The sequence below is a fragment of the Oncorhynchus mykiss genome, chromosome 17 (genome assembly GCF_013265735.2).
Source record: "Oncorhynchus mykiss isolate Arlee chromosome 17, USDA_OmykA_1.1, whole genome shotgun sequence".
Classification (NCBI taxonomy): domain Eukaryota; kingdom Metazoa; phylum Chordata; class Actinopteri; order Salmoniformes; family Salmonidae; genus Oncorhynchus; species Oncorhynchus mykiss.
The window spans coordinates 76,713,564-76,734,735 of NC_048581.1; the positions used below are offsets into that span (position 1 = coordinate 76,713,564).

The 21,172-nt window shown below is 44.8% G+C and overlaps 1 protein-coding gene across 3 annotated transcripts in view; it reads right to left on the bottom strand.

The window, feature by feature from the left end:
- LOC110494603 (E3 ubiquitin-protein ligase PDZRN3-B) overlaps positions 1–21,172 on the bottom strand; it is a 136,403-nt gene that overhangs the window by 14,103 nt on the left and 101,128 nt on the right. Inside the window, exon 1 of one of the 3 annotated variants that reach the window (XM_021569818.2) lies at positions 19,962–20,691. The exons of the other annotated variants lie outside the window; for them this stretch is intronic. Coding sequence (XP_021425493.2) covers positions 19,962–20,030 — 69 coding nt within the window. The 5' untranslated portion in view covers positions 20,031–20,691. Of the gene's footprint in view, positions 1–19,961; positions 20,692–21,172 lie in introns of those variants that run through there. 3 annotated transcript variants of the gene reach the window in all.

Consider the following 21,172-nt stretch of genomic DNA (forward strand, 5'->3'; position numbering starts at 1 on the left):
CAGACTAAATGTTCCGAATTTTATCATTGGCCATAAAATGAGTTGAATGTTGGACCTCAGACATGTGATAGAGATGTCTGTCTGTGTCTCGTCCTGGAGGTAATGAGGAACACAAATTAACAGCCCAGCCACCCTCCCTTAACCTTACTCACCCCCAAACAACCATGGAATGCCAATAAATCCAGATTGAGACTTTAGCATGAAGGCAGCAGGTGTGTGTGTAGTGTGTGTGTGTGTGTGTGTATATCAACCTCTCCCTGATTGCTGACCTGCTGCCAAATAGGCGTATCTGTCAATTTGTGAGAAAAGTAACTTTCATTCTAGCCCAATACTGTAGCTGTGGGCTGCCTTAAGAGAACTCAAGTCATGTGGAAGAAACGTCAACAGCACCAAGTGGAGGTGTAGAACTTTGAGTATAATTGATGAAAATATTATATTGGAAAGGCTTTACGGAAACTACAGATTTGAGCCCAGGCATACAATGCAACATGTTAGACTTGTCTCTTATATAGTTGTTCATGCTCCAACTAATCTTTCTTAATTAAAGAAGAGTACATAATTAAAGAAGGACTGTTTCTTTTCCTTTAGGCGATGCAGCCAGTGAGGTGAATAGAGTGGAAATGGCCAGGTAAAGACGGTACCTTTCAACAGTGGGTAGGCAGGAGAGCCCTGGTAACCTCTGTTTATATAGACACTTGTTCAGAAGGGACCATGAGTGGCGCTCACTTCTCTCTCTAAAGTCTCTCTTTATGGTTCAATACACCTCTTAAGAAAATTCTTCAAAGTCTGAATTTATTTTAACAGAGAGAGGAAGGGCTGACGTGATAGAGAGAGTGGAGGGAGGCTTGACGGCTTAGTTTCAGGGGGCCTATAGCTGCTTGAGTGGCAGTGGAAGTGTTTTCTCAATGTGGGTTAATTCAGTTCCCAACTACAGTTAATCCCTTCTTTTATTTCACGTTTAAAAATGTTCAACAAAAAAGCAGTACGGCTTGGTGAGCTTGTTAATGGTCTCATTCTGAGTGTGTGTGGTTTGTGTGGGTTTTATTCTTTCGACTGACTGTGGGGAAAGTCTTTACATTTCTGAGTTAAAAACACAGCAGTCTTTATTTACTGCAGCAGGCAGGTTTACAGAGGATTACAGAACAAATAGAAAGAAACGAATTCCGCTAATAAGCATGGCAGGCTGAAAAAGACACTACTGATTACTTTCTCCTAATCTGATATAAGCATGGGATATACTGTTATCCATAGTAGATCAATAAAATACCCAGAATCACTTCCTTTAGGCATTCTGCTGCTTTCCTCTTAATGAGCTCAACGTAAGGTGCTAATCAAGAAGGGCTTTCCTAGTTTCCCACACATATGGAACAAGCACCTTTTACTTACAATTTGAACAACGGTTTTAACTGAGATGACTGAGAATTGCTCTGAAACAGGCTGTGCTGTGTGACATTGGTTTACACTGGCCAGGATAGAACATCTGGCCGTGAGGTCGAATCTGTGTGTTATCCTCATGGATAACATGAGGATGGGAGTGGAGTGTGTCTGCTGGCAGTATACCACAGCAGTCTCTGACTCTGTCTGCCTCTATCTGTTGCTGCACAGTGAAGGCAGGAGATGGAAACAAAAGGGGAACGAGGGATTGACCCAGTGGGGTAGTAATCACTGGCAGTGGGGCTGGGACCCAGGGCTCTGTCACCCTTCACTATCTCCCTCTGCTGGCCCACAGTCACCAATCCCACCAGCAGCCCAGCAGCAGCACACACAGGCTCATTTCTCCACACACCCCCTGTGAGGACTGACAGCGGATCATATTTTACTCCAGCAGGCAGCATCTCCTGTTAGCTCTACCATCCTTTACCCAAGACGGCTTCATCTCAGATGATATAGTAGTACACTCAGAGAAACAGCTGCTGTGTGTGTAACCCATGCCTTCCTCTCTCAATCATCTCAGAAAGCCAGGACACAAACTACAAACACACCCAATCAAAATAAACTTGTCTGTTTAAACGACAGTGACTAATGGCATCAAGCCGTATCCTACAGGGATCGCAGCAGGGCTACAGGAGCCACCTGGGGCATCCTCAGCTCCACACAGGGAATTAAAGCTCTGGGTCCCAGGTGGCCCCCACAGTAAAAGGTAGAACAAAAACACACAATAAATGAAAATAAGAACATGAGGGTCAGTTTCAATATCATACTTACAATGTGCTGGGATACTGGAGTTATAGAGATAGATATGTTTAAGGGTAAGTTGACTAGGCATCAGGATATACACTACATGACCGAAAGTATGTGGACATCTGCTCGCCGAACATCTCATTCCAAAATCAGGGCCATTAATATGGAGTTGGTCCCCCCTTTGCTGCTATAACAGCCTCCACTCTTCTGAGAAGGCTTTCCAGTAGATGTTGGTACATTGCTGCAAAGACTTGCTTCCAGTCAGCCACAAGAGCATTAGTGAGGTCGGCCACTGATGTTAGGCAATTAGGCCAGGCTTGCAGTCGGCATTCCAATTGCTCCCAAAGGTGTTCAATGGGTTGAGGTCAGGGCACTGTGCAGGCCAGTCAAGTTCTTCCACACCGATCTTGACAAATCATTTCTGTAGGGACCTTGTTTTGTGCACGGGGGCATTTTCATGTTAAAACAGGAAAGGGCCTTCCCCAAACTGTTACCACAAAGTCGGAAGCACAGAATCGTCTAGATTATCATTGTATGCTGTAGCATTAAGATTTCCCTTCACTGGAACTAAGGGGCCTAGCCCGAAATATGAAAAACAACCCCAGACCAATATTACTCCTCCACCAAACTTTACAGTTGGCACTATGCATTGGGGTAGGTAGCGTTCTCCTGGCATCCGACAAACACAGACTCGTCCATCGGACTGCCAGATAGTGAAGCGTGATTCATCACTCCAGAGAATGCGTTTCCACTGCTCCAGAGTCCAATGGCGGCGAGATTTACACCACTCCCACCGATGCTTGGCATTGCGTATGGTGATCTTAGGCTTGTGTGAGGCTGCTCAGCCATGAAAACCCATTTCATTAAGCTCCCGATGAACAGTTCTTGTGCTGACATTGCTTCCAGAGGCAGTTTGGAACTCTGCCGAAGTCGTTGCCTCTCCTTGTTCGGGCGGTGCTCGGCGTTCGACGTCACCGGTCTTCTAGCCATCATTGATCCATTTTTCATTTTCCATTGGTTTTGTCTTGTCTTCCCACACACCTTTTTTAAATCCCATTCATTACCTGTTGTGTATTTAACCCTCTGTTTCCCCTCATGTCTTTGTCAGAGATTGTTTATTGTCAGTGTAGGGTTTTTCTGTATAGGTGCGCGACGGGTCTTCGTACCCAACAATGGGTTTGGCTGAAATATCTAAATTCACTAATTTTAAGGGGTGTCCACATAATTTTGAGTAGAGTAGCAGCAGCATATATGATGATTGAATGCGAGTGTGTGTGTGTGCATGCATTTTATGTGTGTGTTGGTGTGTGAGTGTGTAGAGTTGTGTGCATAGAGACAGTGTGCATAGTGACATTTTTTAAAATAAATACAAGGGTCAACTCAGATAGTCCGTGTAGTCATTTTGTTAGCTATTTAGCAGTCTTATAGCTTGAGGATAGAAAATGTTCAGGAGCCTGGTGGTGTCAGACTTGATGCACCTGTACCACTTGCCATGCTGAAGCAGAGAGAACAGTCTATGGTTTGGGTGGCTGGAGTCTAACGATTTTCCAGGCCTTCAATTCACACCGCCTGATATAGAGGTCCAGGATGGCAGGGAGCTTGACCCTAGTGATGTACTGGGTTGTCCTCACCACCCTCTGTAGCGCCATGCGATCGAGAGCGGTGCTGTTGCCATAGCAAGCAGTGATAAAGCCAGTCAAGATGCTCTCAATGGTGAAGCTGTAGAACTTTGAGGATCTGAGGGGCCCATGCCAAACTTTTTCAACTTCCTGAGGGGGAAGAGGCGCTGTCGAGCCTTCTTCACGACTGTACGTTTGGACCATTTAAAGTCCTTAGTGATTTGAACCCTGAGGAACTTTAAGGTCTCTATCCGCTCCACTACAGCGCAGTTGATGTGGATGGGGGCGTGCTCGCCACCCTGTTTCTTGTAATCCACTATCAGCTCCTTGGTTTTACTGATGTTGAGGGAGAGGTTGTTTTCCCGGCACCGCACTGCCAGGTCACTGACCTCCTCCCTGTAGGCTTTCTTAGGCCTGATCACCGGCAACGATATCATCAAAGTTATCAGCAAATTTGATGACGGTGTTGGAGTCGTGTGTGGCCACTCAGTCGTGGATGAACAGGCATTACAGGAGAGGACTAAGCACACACCCCTGTGGGGCCCCCGTGTTGAGCATCGCAGAGGAAGTCCAGGATCTAGTTGCAAAAGGAGGTGTTCAGTACTAGGGTCCTAAGCTTGGTGACGGATTTTGAGGGGACAATGGTGTTGAACACTAAGCTGTAGTCAATGAACAGTATTCTCACATAGGTATTCCTCTTATCTAGGTGGGTGAGGGCAGTGTGGAGTGCAATTGAGATTGCATCGTCTATGGGGTTGTATGTAAATTGGAGTGAGTCTAGGGTGTCTGGAACGATGGAGTTGATGTGTGCCATAACCAGCATTTCAAAGCACTTCATGATTACAGATGTGAGTGCTACAGGGCGGTAATCATTGTAACATGAAGCCTTCGAGTTATTGGGAACAGGAATGATGGTAGTCATCTTAAAACATATGGTGAATACAGACTGGGACAAGGAGATGTTGAAAATGACCGTGAATATGCCTGCCAGCTGATCTGCGCGTGCTCTGAGAATGCGCCCTGAAATACCAGTCCTCTGGTTCGGTGGGTGTTATTGTTGATGCATAAAATGTGTTGACTTCGTCTGGTAGAGAGGTATGGTTGGGCAGATCAAGGCTCCGTAATGGACTGTAGTCCCTGCTGCCACAGCCACGGCCGTCGAAGCCTGCGTAATATCACCACACTTTTTAATCCTATATTGTCCTTTTTGTTCGTTTTGATGACTCTGCAGAGATTCTAACGGGACTTGTTGTACTTGTTCCTGTCCTCAGCCGTTGCCTCAGGGTTGTCTGCGATAGCCCTGTGTGTGGTAGCCCTGTCAGTGAAGGGCTCCTGGTGAATAGCAGCTCAGATACATAATGAGGAATAATGACCCTCTAGCAAAATGGCCCCCGCATCTTGGTGTGCTTTAATAAATGCTTAAACCCCTCTCTCTGTCTGTTGAGATGGTTTATTCATGACAGTGTATTACAGACAGACACAGGGGACACATTGGGGTATTCACAGGGTAGGCCTAGAATGGTTCTCTCTTAATCATGTCATATCACTACCAACTACATTACCAGTCTCTGGGTTTGTACATAAGACTCCAATGAAAGAGATGTGTAACTGTAAATGAACAGTTACCATCCACAGTGCAGGAATGGGTTTTGTTTTGAGAAACAAATGCAAACAGAAGTACACAAGCACATTTACTTGATAGCAAGAGGTGAAGCTACCAAATGCATTACAACGATTCTGAATAGTTTTTGGCCTACAATGGGTGATTGTTTTGAACATTGTTTTGAACAAGACAATATAGCTGAGCAGAAAGGTGGCTTATATTGTTCATCTCTCTGGGTGTTTCTGTCCACATACAGAATAACGCAGTTGAGGAAATATTATGTCCTCATAAAAGGAACCGTCCCACCTCTGTCTGTCTGTCTGTCTGTCTGTCTGTCTGTCTGTCTGTCTGTCTGTCTGTCTTCCCACACTGTAATCTGTGACCCAATATGGGTCCAAATGATGTCTTTCTATTTCAGGATACTGCCGGGCCTTTGTGGCAAATGTACAGTGCCTTGCGAAAGTATTCGCCGCCCTTGAACTTTGCGACCTTTTGCCACATTTCAGGCTTCAAACATAAAGATATAAAACTGTATTTTTTTGTGAAGAATCAACAACAAGTGGGACACAATAATGAAGTGGAACGACATTTATTGGATATTTCAAACTTTTTTAACAAATCAAAAACTGGAAAATTGTGCGTGCAAAATTTTTCAGCCCCTTTACTTTCAGTGCAGCAAACTCTCTCCAGAAGTTCAGTGAGGATCTCTGAATGATCCAATGTTGACCTAAATGACTAATGATGATAAATACAATCCACCTGTGTGTAATCAAGTCTCCGTATAAATGCACCTGCACTGTGATAGTCTCAGAGGTCCGTCAAAAGCGCAGAGAGCATCATGAAGAACAAGGAACACACCAGGCAGGTCCGAGATACTGGTGTGAAGAAGTTTAAAGCCGGATTTGGATACAAAAAGATTTCCCAAGCTTTAAACATCCCAAGGAGCACTGTGCAAGCGATAATATTGAAATGGAAGGAGTATCAGACCACTGCAAATCTACCAAGACCTGGCCGTCCCTCTATACTTTCAGCTCATACAAGGAGAAGACTGATCAGAGATGCAGCCAAGAGGCCCATGATCACTCTGGATGAACTGCAGAGATCTACAGCTGAGGTGGGAGACTCTGTCCATAGGACAACAATCAGTCGTATATTGCACAAATCTGGCCTTTATGGAAGAGTGGCAAGAAGAAAGACATTTCTTAAAGATATCCATAGAAAGTGTCGTTTAAAGTTTGCCACAAGCCACCTGGGAGACACACCAAACATGTGGAAGAAGGTGCTCTGGTCAGATGAAACCAAAATTGAACTTTTTGGCAACAATGCAAAACGTTATGTTTGGCGTAGAAGCAACACAGCTCATCACCCTGAACACACCATCCCCACTGTCAAACATGGTGGTGGCAGCATCATGGTTTGGGCCTACTTTTCTTCAGCAGGGACAGGGAAGATGGTTAAAATTGATGGGAAGATGGATGGAGCCAAATACAGGACCATTCTGGAAGAAAACCTGATGGAGTCTGTAAAAGACCTGAGACTGGGACGGAGATTTGTCTTCCAACAAGACAATGATCCAAAACATAAAGCAAAATCTACAATGGAATGGTTCAAAAATAAACATATCCAGGTGTTAGAATGGCCAAGTCAAAGTCCAGACCTGAATCCAATCGAGAATCTGTGGAAAGAACTGAAAACTGCTGTTCACAAATGCTCTCCATCCAACCTCACTGAGCTCGAGCTGTTTTGCAAGGAGGAATGGGAAAAAATGTCAGTCTCTCGATGTGCAAAACTGATAGAGACATACCCCAAGCGACTTACAGTTGTAATCGCAGAAAAAGGTGGCGCTACAAAATATTAACTTAAGGGGGCTGAATAATTTTGCACGCCCAATTTTTCAGTTTTTGATTTGTTAAAAAAGTTTGAAATATCCAATAAATGTCGTTCCACTTCATGATTGTGTCCCACTTGTTGTTGATTCTTCACAAAAAAATACAGTTTTATATCTTTATGTTTGAAGCCTGAAATGTGGCAAAAGTTCGCAAAGTTCAAGGGGGCAGAATACTTTCGCAAGGCACTGTAATAATCTTCATGTCATTGTTATAACCTCCAGTATTGTATTTCTATCGGCCTGGTAGAGTGCAGCCAGAGACCACCTCGTGTCATTCCAGAGAGTAAATGAAGAATAATGCTTCACAATAACCACTCAGAAAGCAGCAAAACATGACCAACCATCTACTGTACAAGTACGCCATACTGAGAGTTCAAACTGCTATTATACTGTCTATCAGTTGTTTTTCCATGTCTGACACTATGGGTACATTTACACCTTCTTCGTTTTCTTCTTCACAGTGTTATAGTGATTGGCAATCAATTCTCTCTCTGTCTTTAGTGCATTGCATAACTTGTTTCAGAGTGTGTTTGTGGTTTGTGCTGTTGTATCTACATATGGTGTCTATGCTCCTCAGTGCCATCCTCAGGCTTGACGGAGGAACGGGGGACATGGGCTGGTGCGAGGAGGAGCGCTCCCCTGTGGCTGCTTGCCACCTGCTACAGTGTTGAACAGATGTGGAGGCACACCAGGGTGAACCTGCCTGTTATTAAACACAGTGTAGTGGGCTCCTCCAGCCATCCCATCAGCATAGCCCGCTTTGTCTCCCCACCCCGCCTCTGTCAAGCCTCATTACCAGGAGAGGGGGAGAGGGGGAGGAAGAGCGGGAGAGCCATCCTGGAGCTCCAGATGTCATGCTGCTTTAATGACAGGGTTCCTGACAGTGGGGGTCAGAGCCATGTTGGACAAATATTTCATCTCATTCTCTTCTGTCCGGCTGAAGGAAGACATGCTTAAGTCTTTTTGGAACGAGGTCAATTTTCATATACTTTTGATGAATATCAGAATATTTTGGAGTGAAAAATATTGCCAACAAGGGGTCCAATAGTATCTCACTGCTGTCTCAGAACACAAATGCATGGAATCTGTTTGTGTCAATCTCTTTCTTTACTCAAACTCTCCCTCTATAACGAGCTGTAAAGACGACATAGTCAAGCAGCAGTGAAAACGTTGATGAGGCCAACTCCCGTCTGGATCAGAGCTTGAATGGGGGGCTTGTGTTGGAAGTCTCATTAAGCCCTGGGTCTTCTATGAAACACAGACAGGCGCCAGGACCATTACAGGCCACTTGTGGAGAGATTAAGAGCCGTCGGTCAGACAGGACTGTCAGACAGTTTCCAGCTCCCTACCTTCACTGCCCTGACAAAAGCAGCAGAGCTTGCATCTCTGCATGGCACTTACCTTTCCAGCTGTGAGGCTTGAGCATGGGGTTCAGGCTGTTCTAGGGGTCAAGTTTACATAGAGGGGGGACTGAGACACTCCCTCCCTCCCATACCTAGCCTGCCCTGCTCAAAGCTGTAATTATCTGTACTTCTTCTGCCTTCAGGCTGCCTTTCATGCTGCTTACTAATACTCTTTCCTAAACAGAGGCTTTTCAAAGGGTTTCTTCATTGAAATCAATGTCATAACTGATCTTCACATATTTGGCATAGTATAGAAGATTTTTTGTTAAGTAGATGGTTTAAAAGACATGACTCATATGATCTGTTAAGCCTTTTTTGTAGCATTTAGCTTATTGCGCTCAATTTCAAGAGTCAACTGAAGAGGCAAAGAAAAGGATTCAACAGGGATTTCTAAACCAACTTTGTTAAAATGTCATTATTAGTATAGATGACACACCCACTAGACCGGAGATTTGTACCCATAACTAACTAGAAGGATAGCGATGCTGTCTCTGTCTGGGAGCAGTAGGTGTGCGTAAACAGTGAGAAATAGAGAGAGTAGCAGGGAGTGTTGAGGATCAATAAAACCCCAGGGAGCTGTGTGTGTGTGTGTGTGTGTGTGTATGTGTGTGTGTGTGTGTGTGTGTGTGTGTGTGTGTGTGTGTGTGTGTGTGTGTGTGTGGGGGCAGTGTGCCAGGCACCCTGATCTAGAGGATCTGTGTGTATTATCAGTAGATGAAACAAGCCTGCTGTCTGATCCCCAATGTATCCCATCCTAGGTCTCCCTGACACAGACAACACAGACCACCCTGATCTCGGTCTTCAACCACAGCTCCAGCCCCATAGGAGTAATTTAACAGGCATGAGGGCAAACACACACACACACACAAACACACAAACACACACACACACACACACACACCCTTTTGAACTCTCTCATAAGGTGGCCACATGGCACTGTCTGGCACATGCCTACCTGAACTTGGGCATGCATGCAGACAGACAGATGCACGCATGCATGCACTCACACACGGAAAGGCCCCGAGGTCTGATCCACGGATTGTAATAATGGAAAGACCGAAGCCATGTGAAGATACAGTGGAGCAAAAAAGTATTTAGTCAGCCACCAATTGTGCAAGTTCTCCCACTTAAAAAGATGAGAGGCCTGTAATTTTCATCATAGGTACACTACAACTATGACAGACAAAATAAGAGAAAAACATCCAGAAAATCACATTGTAGGATTTTTAATGAATGTATTTGCAAATGATGGTGGAAAATAAGTATTTGGTCAATAACAAAAGTTTATCTCAATACTTTGTTATATACCCTTTGTTGGCAATGACAGAGGTCAAATGTTTTCTGTAAGTCTTCACAAGGTTTTCACACACTGTTACTGGTATTTTGGCCCATTCCTCCATGCAGATCTCCTCTAGAGCAGTGATGTTTTGGGGCTGTTGCTGGGCAACACGGACTTTCAACTCCCTCCAAAGATTTTCTATGGGGTTGAGATCTGGAGACTGGCTAGGCCACTCCAGGACCTTGAAATGCTTCTTACGAAGCCACTCCTTCGTTGCCCGGGCGGTGTGTTTGGGATCATTGTCATGCTGAAAGACCCAGCCACGTTTCATCTTCAATGACCTTGCTGATGGAAGGAGGTTTTCACTCAAAATCTCACAATACATGGCCCCATTTATTCTTTCCTTTACACGGATCAGTCGTCCTGGTCACTTTGCAGAAAAACAGCCTCAAAGCATGATGTTTCCACCCCCATGCTTCACAGTAGGTATGGTGTTCTTTGGATGCAACTCAGCATTCTTTGTCCTCCAAACACGACAAGTTGAGTTTTTACCAAAAAGTTATATTTTGGTTTCATCTGACCATATGACATTCTCCCAATCTTCTTCTGGATCATCCAAACGCTCTCTAGCAAACTTCAGACGGGCCTGGACATGTACTGGCTTAAGCAGGGGGACACGTCTGGCACTGCAGGATTTGAGTCCCTGGCAGCGTAGTGTGTTACTGATGGTAGGCTTTGTTACTTTGGTCCCAGCTCTCTGCAGGTCATTCACTAGGTTCCCCGTGTGGTTCTGGGATTTTTGCTCACTGTTCTTGTGATCATTTTGACCCCACGGGGTGAGATCTTGCGTGGAGCCCCAGATTGAGGGAGATTATCAGTGGTCTTGTATGTCTTCCATTTCCTAATAATTGCTCCCACAGTTGATTTCTTCAAACCAAGCTGCTTACCTATTGCAGATTCAGTCTTCCCAGTCTGGTGCAGGTCTACAATTTTGTTTCTGATGTCCTTTGACAGCTCTTTGGTCTTGGCTATAGTGGAGTTTGGAGTGTGACTGTTTGAGGTTGTGGACTTTTATACTGATAACAAGTTCAAACAGGTGCCATTAATACAGGTAACGAGTGGAGGACAGAGGAGCCTCTTAAAGAAGTTACAGGTCTGTGAGAGCCAGAAATCTTGCTTGTTTGTAGGTGACCAAATACTTATTTTCCACCATAATTTGCAAATAAATTCATAAAACATCCTACAATGTGATTTTCTGGATTTCTCTCCCATCTTTTTAAGTGGGAGAACATGCACAATTGGTGGCTGACTAAATACTTTGTTGGCCCACTGTATATGCTGGCAGTGAAAAGGCAATGTTTACCCACATCCAACTGACACAGGAGTAGGACAATAAAATAACCACAGTAAAAATAAACATAATGTTCTGAAAATCAATTATTTTAAAGACACGTTGGCAGATTATTGGAAGCCTGAGACCACCCTCCCTGTCACAGTACAGGTCCTGTTCTAACAGGAAGTGACCTCACCTCAACCCCGGCCTGAGGCACACTCCTCAGGACAGTGAGTGAGTGACCAAAATGAATCTGCACAACACAACAATCCCATGGTTTATAAGCCACTATCCTGCTGCCACTTACGCAACAAGCCAGACGGTTTTACAGTGCAAGGAAGGTTAATCGAATTGCTAATATTTTCCTTTACTGGTAATGTCCCATTGAGATGATGCTTAATCTTTTATCCAGCAGAGTGGCCCGGGGAAACCAAGGCTGACAACATCCTTCTTTATTTATTTTGTGTATCATTCAAGTCAAGGTGCATCAATACAAAAAGATGTATCAAGTTGAAAGGCATGTAAGCATTCTCTGTGTGATCGGGGAGGAAAGAAGGGAGGGAAGGTTGCTGATGGGCTAGTCTGAGGTTAGCTCCCACTGATGAATAGGGTTTGATGTGAAACACGGAGCAGCTGAGCGGCTTTGTCTGCTCTGCCTGGCTCAGTCTGGTCAGGTGGCTCTCCCTCCAGGTAGGAGTAATGGGCAAGACGGAGGGAAGGAGGGAGCCAAAAGACAAACAGTAGGACTCCACCAGCTAACAGCCTGCTAACAGCCAGTGAACAGCCAGCGAACAGCCAACGAACAGCCAACGAACAGCCAGCGAACAGCCAGCTAACAGCCAGCTAACAGCCTGCCAATCAACAGTAATCGACAGGGAGAATGACAGCCTGGCTGTGGCTGGAGATGGAGAGGAACAAAGAAACTCGCTGCCTCCCTCTAGTACCATCTTCTTGCTGTCATGTTTTTTTGTAGGGGGCTGGTGGGTGAAAACATGAAATGGAGAAGAAGATGGGGTTGTCTGGTCCCTATCACATCAGCTGTTTGATTGACCCAAACCCAGAATCCATTTACCATCACACAAACATACCCCTTCCTTACCAGAGTCCTCCAGTCAGGGCAAAACCTTTTAGTCATTTTGAACCAGACCTGCAATGATCAAAGCAGGGTGATTTGCAGACACAATACTGAGACAGGGCCAGGGCTGTCATCTCTCACTAATGGGAACAGAACAGCTTCTTAGGGAACAATAAGGGAAATCCACACAGAGCTTGCTCATTAACTTCACTTAAATAGCCACCATGCAGCCTGCCACACAGCAGCACCCTGCTCACTAAATGGGTATGTAATATGCTGACAACACTCAGCTGGTGCCCTTCAAGGAAGAACAGAGACAAAAACCCAAAGCTAGAAAACATTACCGGGGTTCTGCTCATAAGACTAAAGCCCAGTCTGTCAGAGTGAGACACTTGGAGCTAAAGCCTTGTCTGTCAGAGTGAGACACTTGGAGCTAAAGCCTTGTCTGCTGACAAAATCTCTCGTTGTGTTCTTATTAACTCATTGGTAGTGCATACCTGCTTTAAGATTAATATACACTCTTAGACAAAAAGGTGCTATCTAGAGCCTAAAAGGGTTCTTCGGCTGTCCTCATAGAAAAACTCTTTGAAGAACCATTTTTGGTTCCAGGTAGAACCCTTTCGAGTTTAATGTGGAACCCTTTACACATAGGGTTCTACACGGAACCCAAAAGAGTTCTACCTGGAAATAAAAATCAAATCAAATCAAATCAAATGTTATTTGTCACATACACATGGTTAGCAGATGTTAACCTGTTAGAGCTCTAGGGGCGCTATTTCATTTTTGGATAAAAAACGTTCCCGTTTTAAGCGCGATATTTTGTCACGAAAAGATGCTCGACTATGCATATTCTATTCAGTTTTGGAAAGAAAACACTCTGAAGTTTCAGAATCTGCAAAGATTTTGTCTGTAAGTGCCCCAGAACTCATTCTACAGGCGAAACCAAGATGATGCATCACCCAGGAATTAGCAGAATTTCTGAAGCTCTGTTTTCCATTCTCTCCTTATATGGCTGTGATTGCGCAACGAATGAGCCTACACTTTCTGTCGTTCGCCCAAGGTCTTAGCAGCATTGTGACATATTTGTAGGCATATCATTGGAAGATTGACCATAAGAGACTACATTTTCCAAGTGTCCGCCTGGTGTCCTGCGTCGAATTCGGTGCGCAGTTGCCAGCTGCTTCTACTTTACCATTTGATTCAGGGGAGAAAGCATGTGTCCAAGAACGATGTATCAATGAAGAGATATGTGAAAAACACCTTGATGATTGATTCTAAACAACGTTTGCCATGTTTTCAGTCGATATTATGGAGTTAATTTGGAAAAAAGTTTGCGTTTTGAGGACTGAATTTATGGATTTTTTTTGGTAGCCAAATGTGATGTATAAAACGGAGCTATTTCTAATACACAAGGAATCTTTTTGGAAAAACTGAGCATCTGCTATCTAACTGAGAGTATCCTCATTGAAAACATCAGAAGTTCTTCAAAGGTAAATGATTTTATTTGAAGGCTTTTATGTTTTTGTTAATGTTGCGTGCTGGATGCTAACGCTAATGCTAACGCTAAATGCTAACGCGAAATGCTAACTCTAGCTAGCTACTTTTACACAAATTATTGTTTTCCTATGGTTGAGAAGCATATTTTGAAAATCTGAGATGACAGTGTTGTTTACAAAAGGCTAAGCTTGAGAGATGGCATATTTATTTCATTTCATTTGCGATTTTCATAAATAGTTAACGTTGTGTTATGCTAATGAGCTTGCTGATAGATTTACACAATCCTGGATACAGGGGTTTTTTCATAGCTAAACGTGACACAGAAAACGGAGCGATTTGTCCTAAACAAATAATCTTTCAGGAAAAACTGAACATTTGCTATCTGAGAGTCTCCTCATTGAAAACATCTGAAGTTCTTCAAAGGTAAATGATTTTTTTGAATGCTTTTCTGTTTTTTTGTGTAAATGTTGCCAGCTGAATGCTAATGCTAAATGCTACGTTAGCCATCAATACTGTTACACAAATGCTTGTTTTGCAATGGTTTTGCAAGCATATTTTGAAAATCTGAGATGACAGTGTTGTTAACAAAAGGCTAAGCTTGAGAGCTAGCATATTTATTTCATTTCATTTGCGATTTTCATGAATAGTTAACGTTGCGTTATGGTAATGAGCTTGAGTCTGTATTCACGAACCCGGATCCGGGATGGGGAGATCAGAAAGGTTAATGCGAGTGTAGCGAAATGCTTGTGCTTCTAGTTCCGACAATGCAGTAATAACAAGTAATCTAACTAACAATTCCAAAACTACTGTCTTGTACACAGTGTAAGGGGATAAAGAATATGTACATAAGGATATATGAATGAGTGATGGTACAGAGCAGCATAGGCAAGATACAGTAGATGGTATCGAGTACAGTATGTACAAATAAGATGAGTATGTAAACAAAGTGGCATAGTTTAAAGTGGCTAGTGATACATGTATTACATAAGGATACAGTCGATGATATAGAGTACAGTATATACGTATGCATATGAGATGAATAATGTAGGGTAAGTAACATTATATAAGGTAGCATTGTTTAAAGTGGCTAGTGATATATTTACATCATTTCCCATCAATTCCCATTATTAAAGTGGCTGGAGTTGAGTCAGTGTCAGTGTGTTGGCAGCAGCCACTCAGTGTTAGTGGTGGCTGTTTAACAGTCTGATGGCCTTGAGATAGAAGCTGTTTTTCAGTCTCTCGGTCCCAGCTTTGATGCACCTGTACTGACCTCGCCTTCTGGATGATAGCGGGGTGAACAGGCAGTGGCTCGGGTGGTTGATGTCCTTGATGATCTTTATGGCCTTCCTGTGACATCGGGTGGTGTAGGTGTCCTGGAGGGCAGGTAGTTTGCCCCCGGTGATGCGTTGTGCAGACCTCACTACCCTCTGGAGAGCCTTACGGTTGAGGGCGGTGCAGTTGCCATACCAGGCGGTGTTACAGCCCGCCAGGATGCTCTCGATTGTGCATCTGTAGAAGTTTGTGAGTGCTTTTGGTGACAAGCCGAATTTCTTCAGCCTCCTGAGGTTGAAGAGGCGCTGCTGCGCCTTCTTCACGATGCTGTCTGTGTGAGTGGACCAATTCAGTTTGTCTGTGATGTGTATGCCGAGGAACTTAAAACTTGCTACCCTCTCCACTACTGTTCCATCGATGTGGATAGGGGGGTGTTCCCTCTGCTGTTTCCTGAAGTCCACAATCATCTCCTTAGTTTTGTTGACGTTGAGTGTGAGGTTATTTTCCTGACACCACACTCCGAGGGCCCTCACCTCCTCCCTGTAGGCCGTCTCGTCGTTGTTGGTAATCAAGCCTACCACTGTTGTGTCGTCCGCAAACTTGATGATTGAGTTGGAGGCGTGCGTGGCCACGCAGTCGTGGGTGAACAGGGAGTACAGGAGAGGGCTCAGAACGCACCCTTGTGGGGCCCCAGTGTTGAGGATCAGCGGGGAGGAGATGTTGTTGCCTACCCTCACCACCTGGGGGCGGCCCGTCAGGAAGTCCAGTACCCAGTTGCACAGGGCGGGGTCGAGACCCAGGGTCTCGAGCTTGATGACGAGCTTGGAGGGTACTATGGTGTTGAATGCCGAGCTGTAGTCGATGAACAGCATTCTCACATAGGTATTCCTCTTGTCCAGATGGGTTAGGGCAGTGTGCAGTGTGGTTGAGATTGCATCGTCTGTGGACCTATTTGGGCGGTAAGCAAATTGGAGTGGGTCTAGGGTGTCAGGTAGGGTGGAGGTGATATGGTCCTTGACTAGTCTCTCAAAGCACTTCATGATGACAGATGTGAGTGCTACGGGGCGGTAGTCGTTTAGCTCAGTTACCTTAGCTTTCTTGGGAACAGGAACAATGGTGGCCCTCTTGAAGCATGTGGGAACAGCAGACTGGTATAGGGATTGATTGAATATGTCCGTAAACACACAGGCCAGCTGGTCTGCGCATGCTCTGAGGGCGCGGCTGGGGATGCCGTCTGGGCCTGCAGCCTTGCGAGGGTTAACACGTTTAAATGTCTTACTCACCTCGGCTGCAGTGAAGGAGAGACCGCATGTTTTCGTTGCAGGCCGTGTCAGTGGCACTGTATTGTCCTCAAAGCGGGCAAAAAAGTTATTTAGTCTGCCTGGGAGCAAGACATCCTGGTCTGTGACTGGGCTGGATTTCTTCCTGTAGTCCGTGATTGACCGTAGACCCTGCCACATGCCTCTTGTGTCTGAGCCGTTGAATTGAGATTCTACTTTGTCTCTGTACTGGCGCTTAGCTTGTTTGATAGCCTTGCGGAGGGAATAGCTGCACTGTTTGTATTCGGTCATGTTACCAGACACCTTGCCCTGATTAAAAGCAGTGGTTCGCGCTTTCAGTTTCACACGAATGCTGCCATCAATCCACGGTTTCTGGTTAGGGAATGTTTTAATCGTTGCTATGGGAACGACATCTTCAACGCACGTTCTAATGAACTCGCACACCGAATCAGCGTATTCGTCAATGTTGTTATCTGATGCAATACGAAACATCTCCCAGTCCACGTGGTGGAAGCAGTCTTGGAGTGTGGAGTCAGCTTGGTCGGACCAGCGTTGGACAGACCTCAGCGTTGGAGCCTCTTGTTTTAGTTTCTGTCTGTAGGCAGGGATCAACAAAATGGAGTCGTGGTCAGCTTTTCCGAAAGGGGGGCGGGGCAAGGCCTTATATGCGTCGCGGAAGTTAGAGTAACAATGATCCAAGGTCTTTCCACCCCTGGTTGCGCAATCGATATGCTGATAACATTTAGGGAGTCTTGTTTTCAGATTAGCCTTGTTAAAATCCCCAGCTACAATGAATGCAGCCTCCGGATAAATCGTTTCCAGTTTGCAGAGAGTTAAATAAAGTTTGTTCAGAGCCATCGATGTGTCTGCTTGGGGGGGGGATATATACGGCTGTGATTATAATCGAAGAGAATTCTCTTGGTAGATAATGCGGTCTACATTTGATTGTGAGGAATTCTAAATCAGGTGAACAGAAGGATTTGAGTTCCTGTATGTTTCTTTCATCACACCATGTCACGTTGGCCATGAGGCATACGCCCCCGCCCCTCTTCTTACCAAAAAGATGTTTGTTTCTGTCAGCGCGATGCGTGGAGAAACCCGTTGGCTGCACCGCTTCGGATAGAGTCTCTCCAGTGAGCCATGTTTCAGTGAAGCAAAGGACGTTACAGTCTCTGATGTCCCTCTGGAATGCTACCCTTGCTCGGATTTCATCAACCTTGTTGTCAAGAGACTGGACATTGGCAAGAAGAATGCTAGGGAGTGGTGCACGGTGTGCCCGTCTCCGGAGTCTGACCAGAAGACCGCCTTGTTTCCCTCTCTTTCGGAGTCGTTTTTTTGGGTCGCTGCATAGGATCCACTCCGTTGTCCTGTTTGTAAGGCAGAACACAGGATCCGCGTCGCGAAAAACATATTCTTGGTCGTACTGATGGTGAGTTGACGCTGATCTTATATTCAGTAGTTCTTCTCGACTGTATGTAATGAAACCTAAGATGACCTGGGGTACTAATGTAAGAAATAACACGTAAAAAAACAAAAAAAAGGGATCTACCTGGAACCAAAATGGTTCTCCGTTTGGGACAGATTGGGGACAGAAGAACCCTTTTGGAACCCTTTTTTCTACGAGTGTAATAATCATATTGTATAGTGAAGAAGAGAATGAAGAAGTATGTGTACACTAGGGAATGTTTGATCTGAATAACCCCCTTCTGGCCACAAAGGAAACTACACATCAGTGTATCATTCCCATCATAAGATTTTTTTTTTAAGAAAAAAAAAAGAAAAAAAGAGAGTCAGCAATGAAGGACTATCTACATTTTATAAATGAAGCTATGTTCTCCCTGCCAGACAGAATTTTATTAGACATAGCAGCAGCAGCAGCAGCAGCAGCAGCTAACGTACAAGCTTGTTCCTATCAGGTTCATCTGAGGACAGAGGGGATGTAGACTGACTGGACCTTGAAGAGCCATATGGTTCCCCACTCTACCATTCTCTTTTATTCCTGGTTCCCCACTCTACCATTCTCTTTTATTCCTGGTTCCCCACTCTACCATTCTCTTTTATTCCTGGTACCCCACTCTACCATTCTCTTTTATTTATTCTCTTTTATACTTCGTGACCAGAGCACAAGTCCCAGGCTGTACAATGTCCAAGTGATCTTCTTCAACGTTGGTATTACAGTATACTGGAACAGAAGTAACTACCTTTCATAAAAAACAGGAATGTGTGCTTGATGGCTAGTAATACATTTATTTTCTGAAGGCTATATCTTCTCCATACAAATCAAGGGTGCTTTTTTCACCTCAGAACAGCCTCAGTTTGTCAGGGTATGGACTCTACAAGGTGTCAAAAACATTCCACAGGGATGCTGAACCATGTTGACTCCCATACTTCCCACAGTTGTGTCAAGTTGGCTGGATGTCCTTTGGGTGGTGGACCATTGTTGACACACAGTAAACTGTTGAGCATGAAAAACCAGCAGCGTTGCAGTTCTTGACACAAACCTGTGCGCCTGGCACCTACTATCATACCCCGTTCAAAGGCACTTCATTCGTTTGTCTTCCCCATTCATCCTCTGAATGGCACACATACACAATCCATGTCTCATTTGTCTCAAGGCTTAAAAATCCTTCTATAACCTGTCTCCTCCCCTCCCCTACACTCCCCTACATCTACACTGATTGAAGTGGATTTAACAGGTGACATCAATAAAGGATCATAGCTTTCACCTGGTCAGTCTATCATGGAAAGAGAAGGTGTTGCTAATGTTTTGTAATACTCAGTGTACCTAAACATAGGGACAAGGGATGATTCATTCCTCATTGATAAATTTACTTTGTTCAAAACAACCTTTTTTTTTTTTACATTAATCAAATACCTATACAACACTTCTGGTCTATTATCATAGTGAAACATCTGCAGTCTAAGCACTTTAGTGTTAAACACATTTTAAACGGAAGTGAACTAGGGGTTAAAGTCAGAAGTGGCTGAGTCGGGAGTCAGTTGACAATGAGGTGGGTTATGATCAGCACACATTAACAGACACCTTCAGAGAGCTGTCAGCTCTCCCTCAGTCCTCCTTTATCAAGACCTCCTCACCACTGCTCCGTGACCTCGCGCCCAGAGTTCACACGACTGCAACACCAGTGGGGATCCGGCTTGCCAGCCAGGCAGCCACAACAACACTCTACTACAATCTACTATACTCCAACCCTGTCACTCAATCTGCCCTAGCCAGACTGGCATCAAACCAACAGAGAGGCCAATGCAAAGAAAAAACACCAAACTACAACACAAAGCCAACACATCTACAACCTCTACAACCACATCAAACTGAAAAGGAATCCCAGCTAGTGAATAAATCAGTACTTACAAGACGTATGACCATGAATCACCACATTCAACACATTAACATTGCAGTAGACAACAAAACATCTGTAGAACCTCTACACTTTGAGTTGACATCAGCAGTGATTCAACAGCCCTGAAAGTTCAGCCGTTCAGAAGAGGGCAGAAGTAGCTTGGTTACATTACCTGGCAGACTTCATAGAGTAGTTTGTATTGCTCCTCAGGCTTCTGCAGGGTACAGAGGCTGCATCCCATGGTGGAGGAATCTCACCATACAGTCTTGCTCTCCAGTCAGCCAGGCAAGTTGTCTCTCTCTCTGGGCTGCTGGCTCACATGGAGCTGCAGACCAGGCTGCTCCGTCTCGCAAACTCACCCAGGAAATAGGTTTAGCTGAAAGGATTTACATGAAGGCTGTGCAGCCAGTCATGCACGCGTGTCCTGAGTGTGTCTGAGTAGGAGTAAGCACGCTCTACTCTCAGTCTGTCTCTCACTAACTCACTCCCTCCCTCACTCTGAGCCAGCGCCTCTCCTCAGCCCAAATACACCCCCTCATGCATATTAAGCAGCCGCTCATTGAATAATCATGAAGGACTGTCCCAATATGATGGGGTGAGCTAACCGCAGACTATGCTAGTGGAAGTTTTATTAATGAACAATAATTACGCCTATTGTGCTGGGGACAAAATGAGTGACATGGAGGCTTTTTGTAGTCACTGCAAACAAACATGATTTCCTTTTATGGGGGCAAGGACATCTTGTCAGTCTTAATTATTCCAGGAATTCCATTTGAATGGTTTAGCATTGTGACAATGAGCCCAGTCCCATGTGCACGGAGCCACATAAAGGCATCCATCTCCAATGTCGATTTAGACACAAAGTCCACAGAAATGCTCTATAGCTTTTTCACAAAAGAGGTTGACATAAAACAAAGGAGTAGAGGAAATTTGACATGTTTCATGACCCGGGTTCAATTTAGGCTTTTTTTCACCATGACCTTTGTCACATTCTTTCTCAGGAAAAGCCAAACTATTCGTTCTCCTATTGGGTGGGTAGACGGACAAACAAACAAACAAATCAAATGTTTAAGCTTCCTAAAACATAGAGGGAAGCTTCAGCCAATGGAGCCACTGATGGTAAGTGACATGCCATTCTCTGCATCCTCGGTGGTGTCGCAAAACTAAGTCAAAGGCTGCCCTTTCCAGCACCTGAGCTGACAATGGCTACGGCTCCAGTGTGCCAGACCTGGCATGGGTCTTGGTACACTCTCCGGTGCCATGCAGCCATCCAAACTGTAATGCCAATTAGGGTTTGATAGTGGGGCGCTGGGTGGCCCTGCTTATTACGATAAGGGGTGGCAGTGCCCTCCCAGAAACAGAGTGCCACTGTCGTACCCTCAG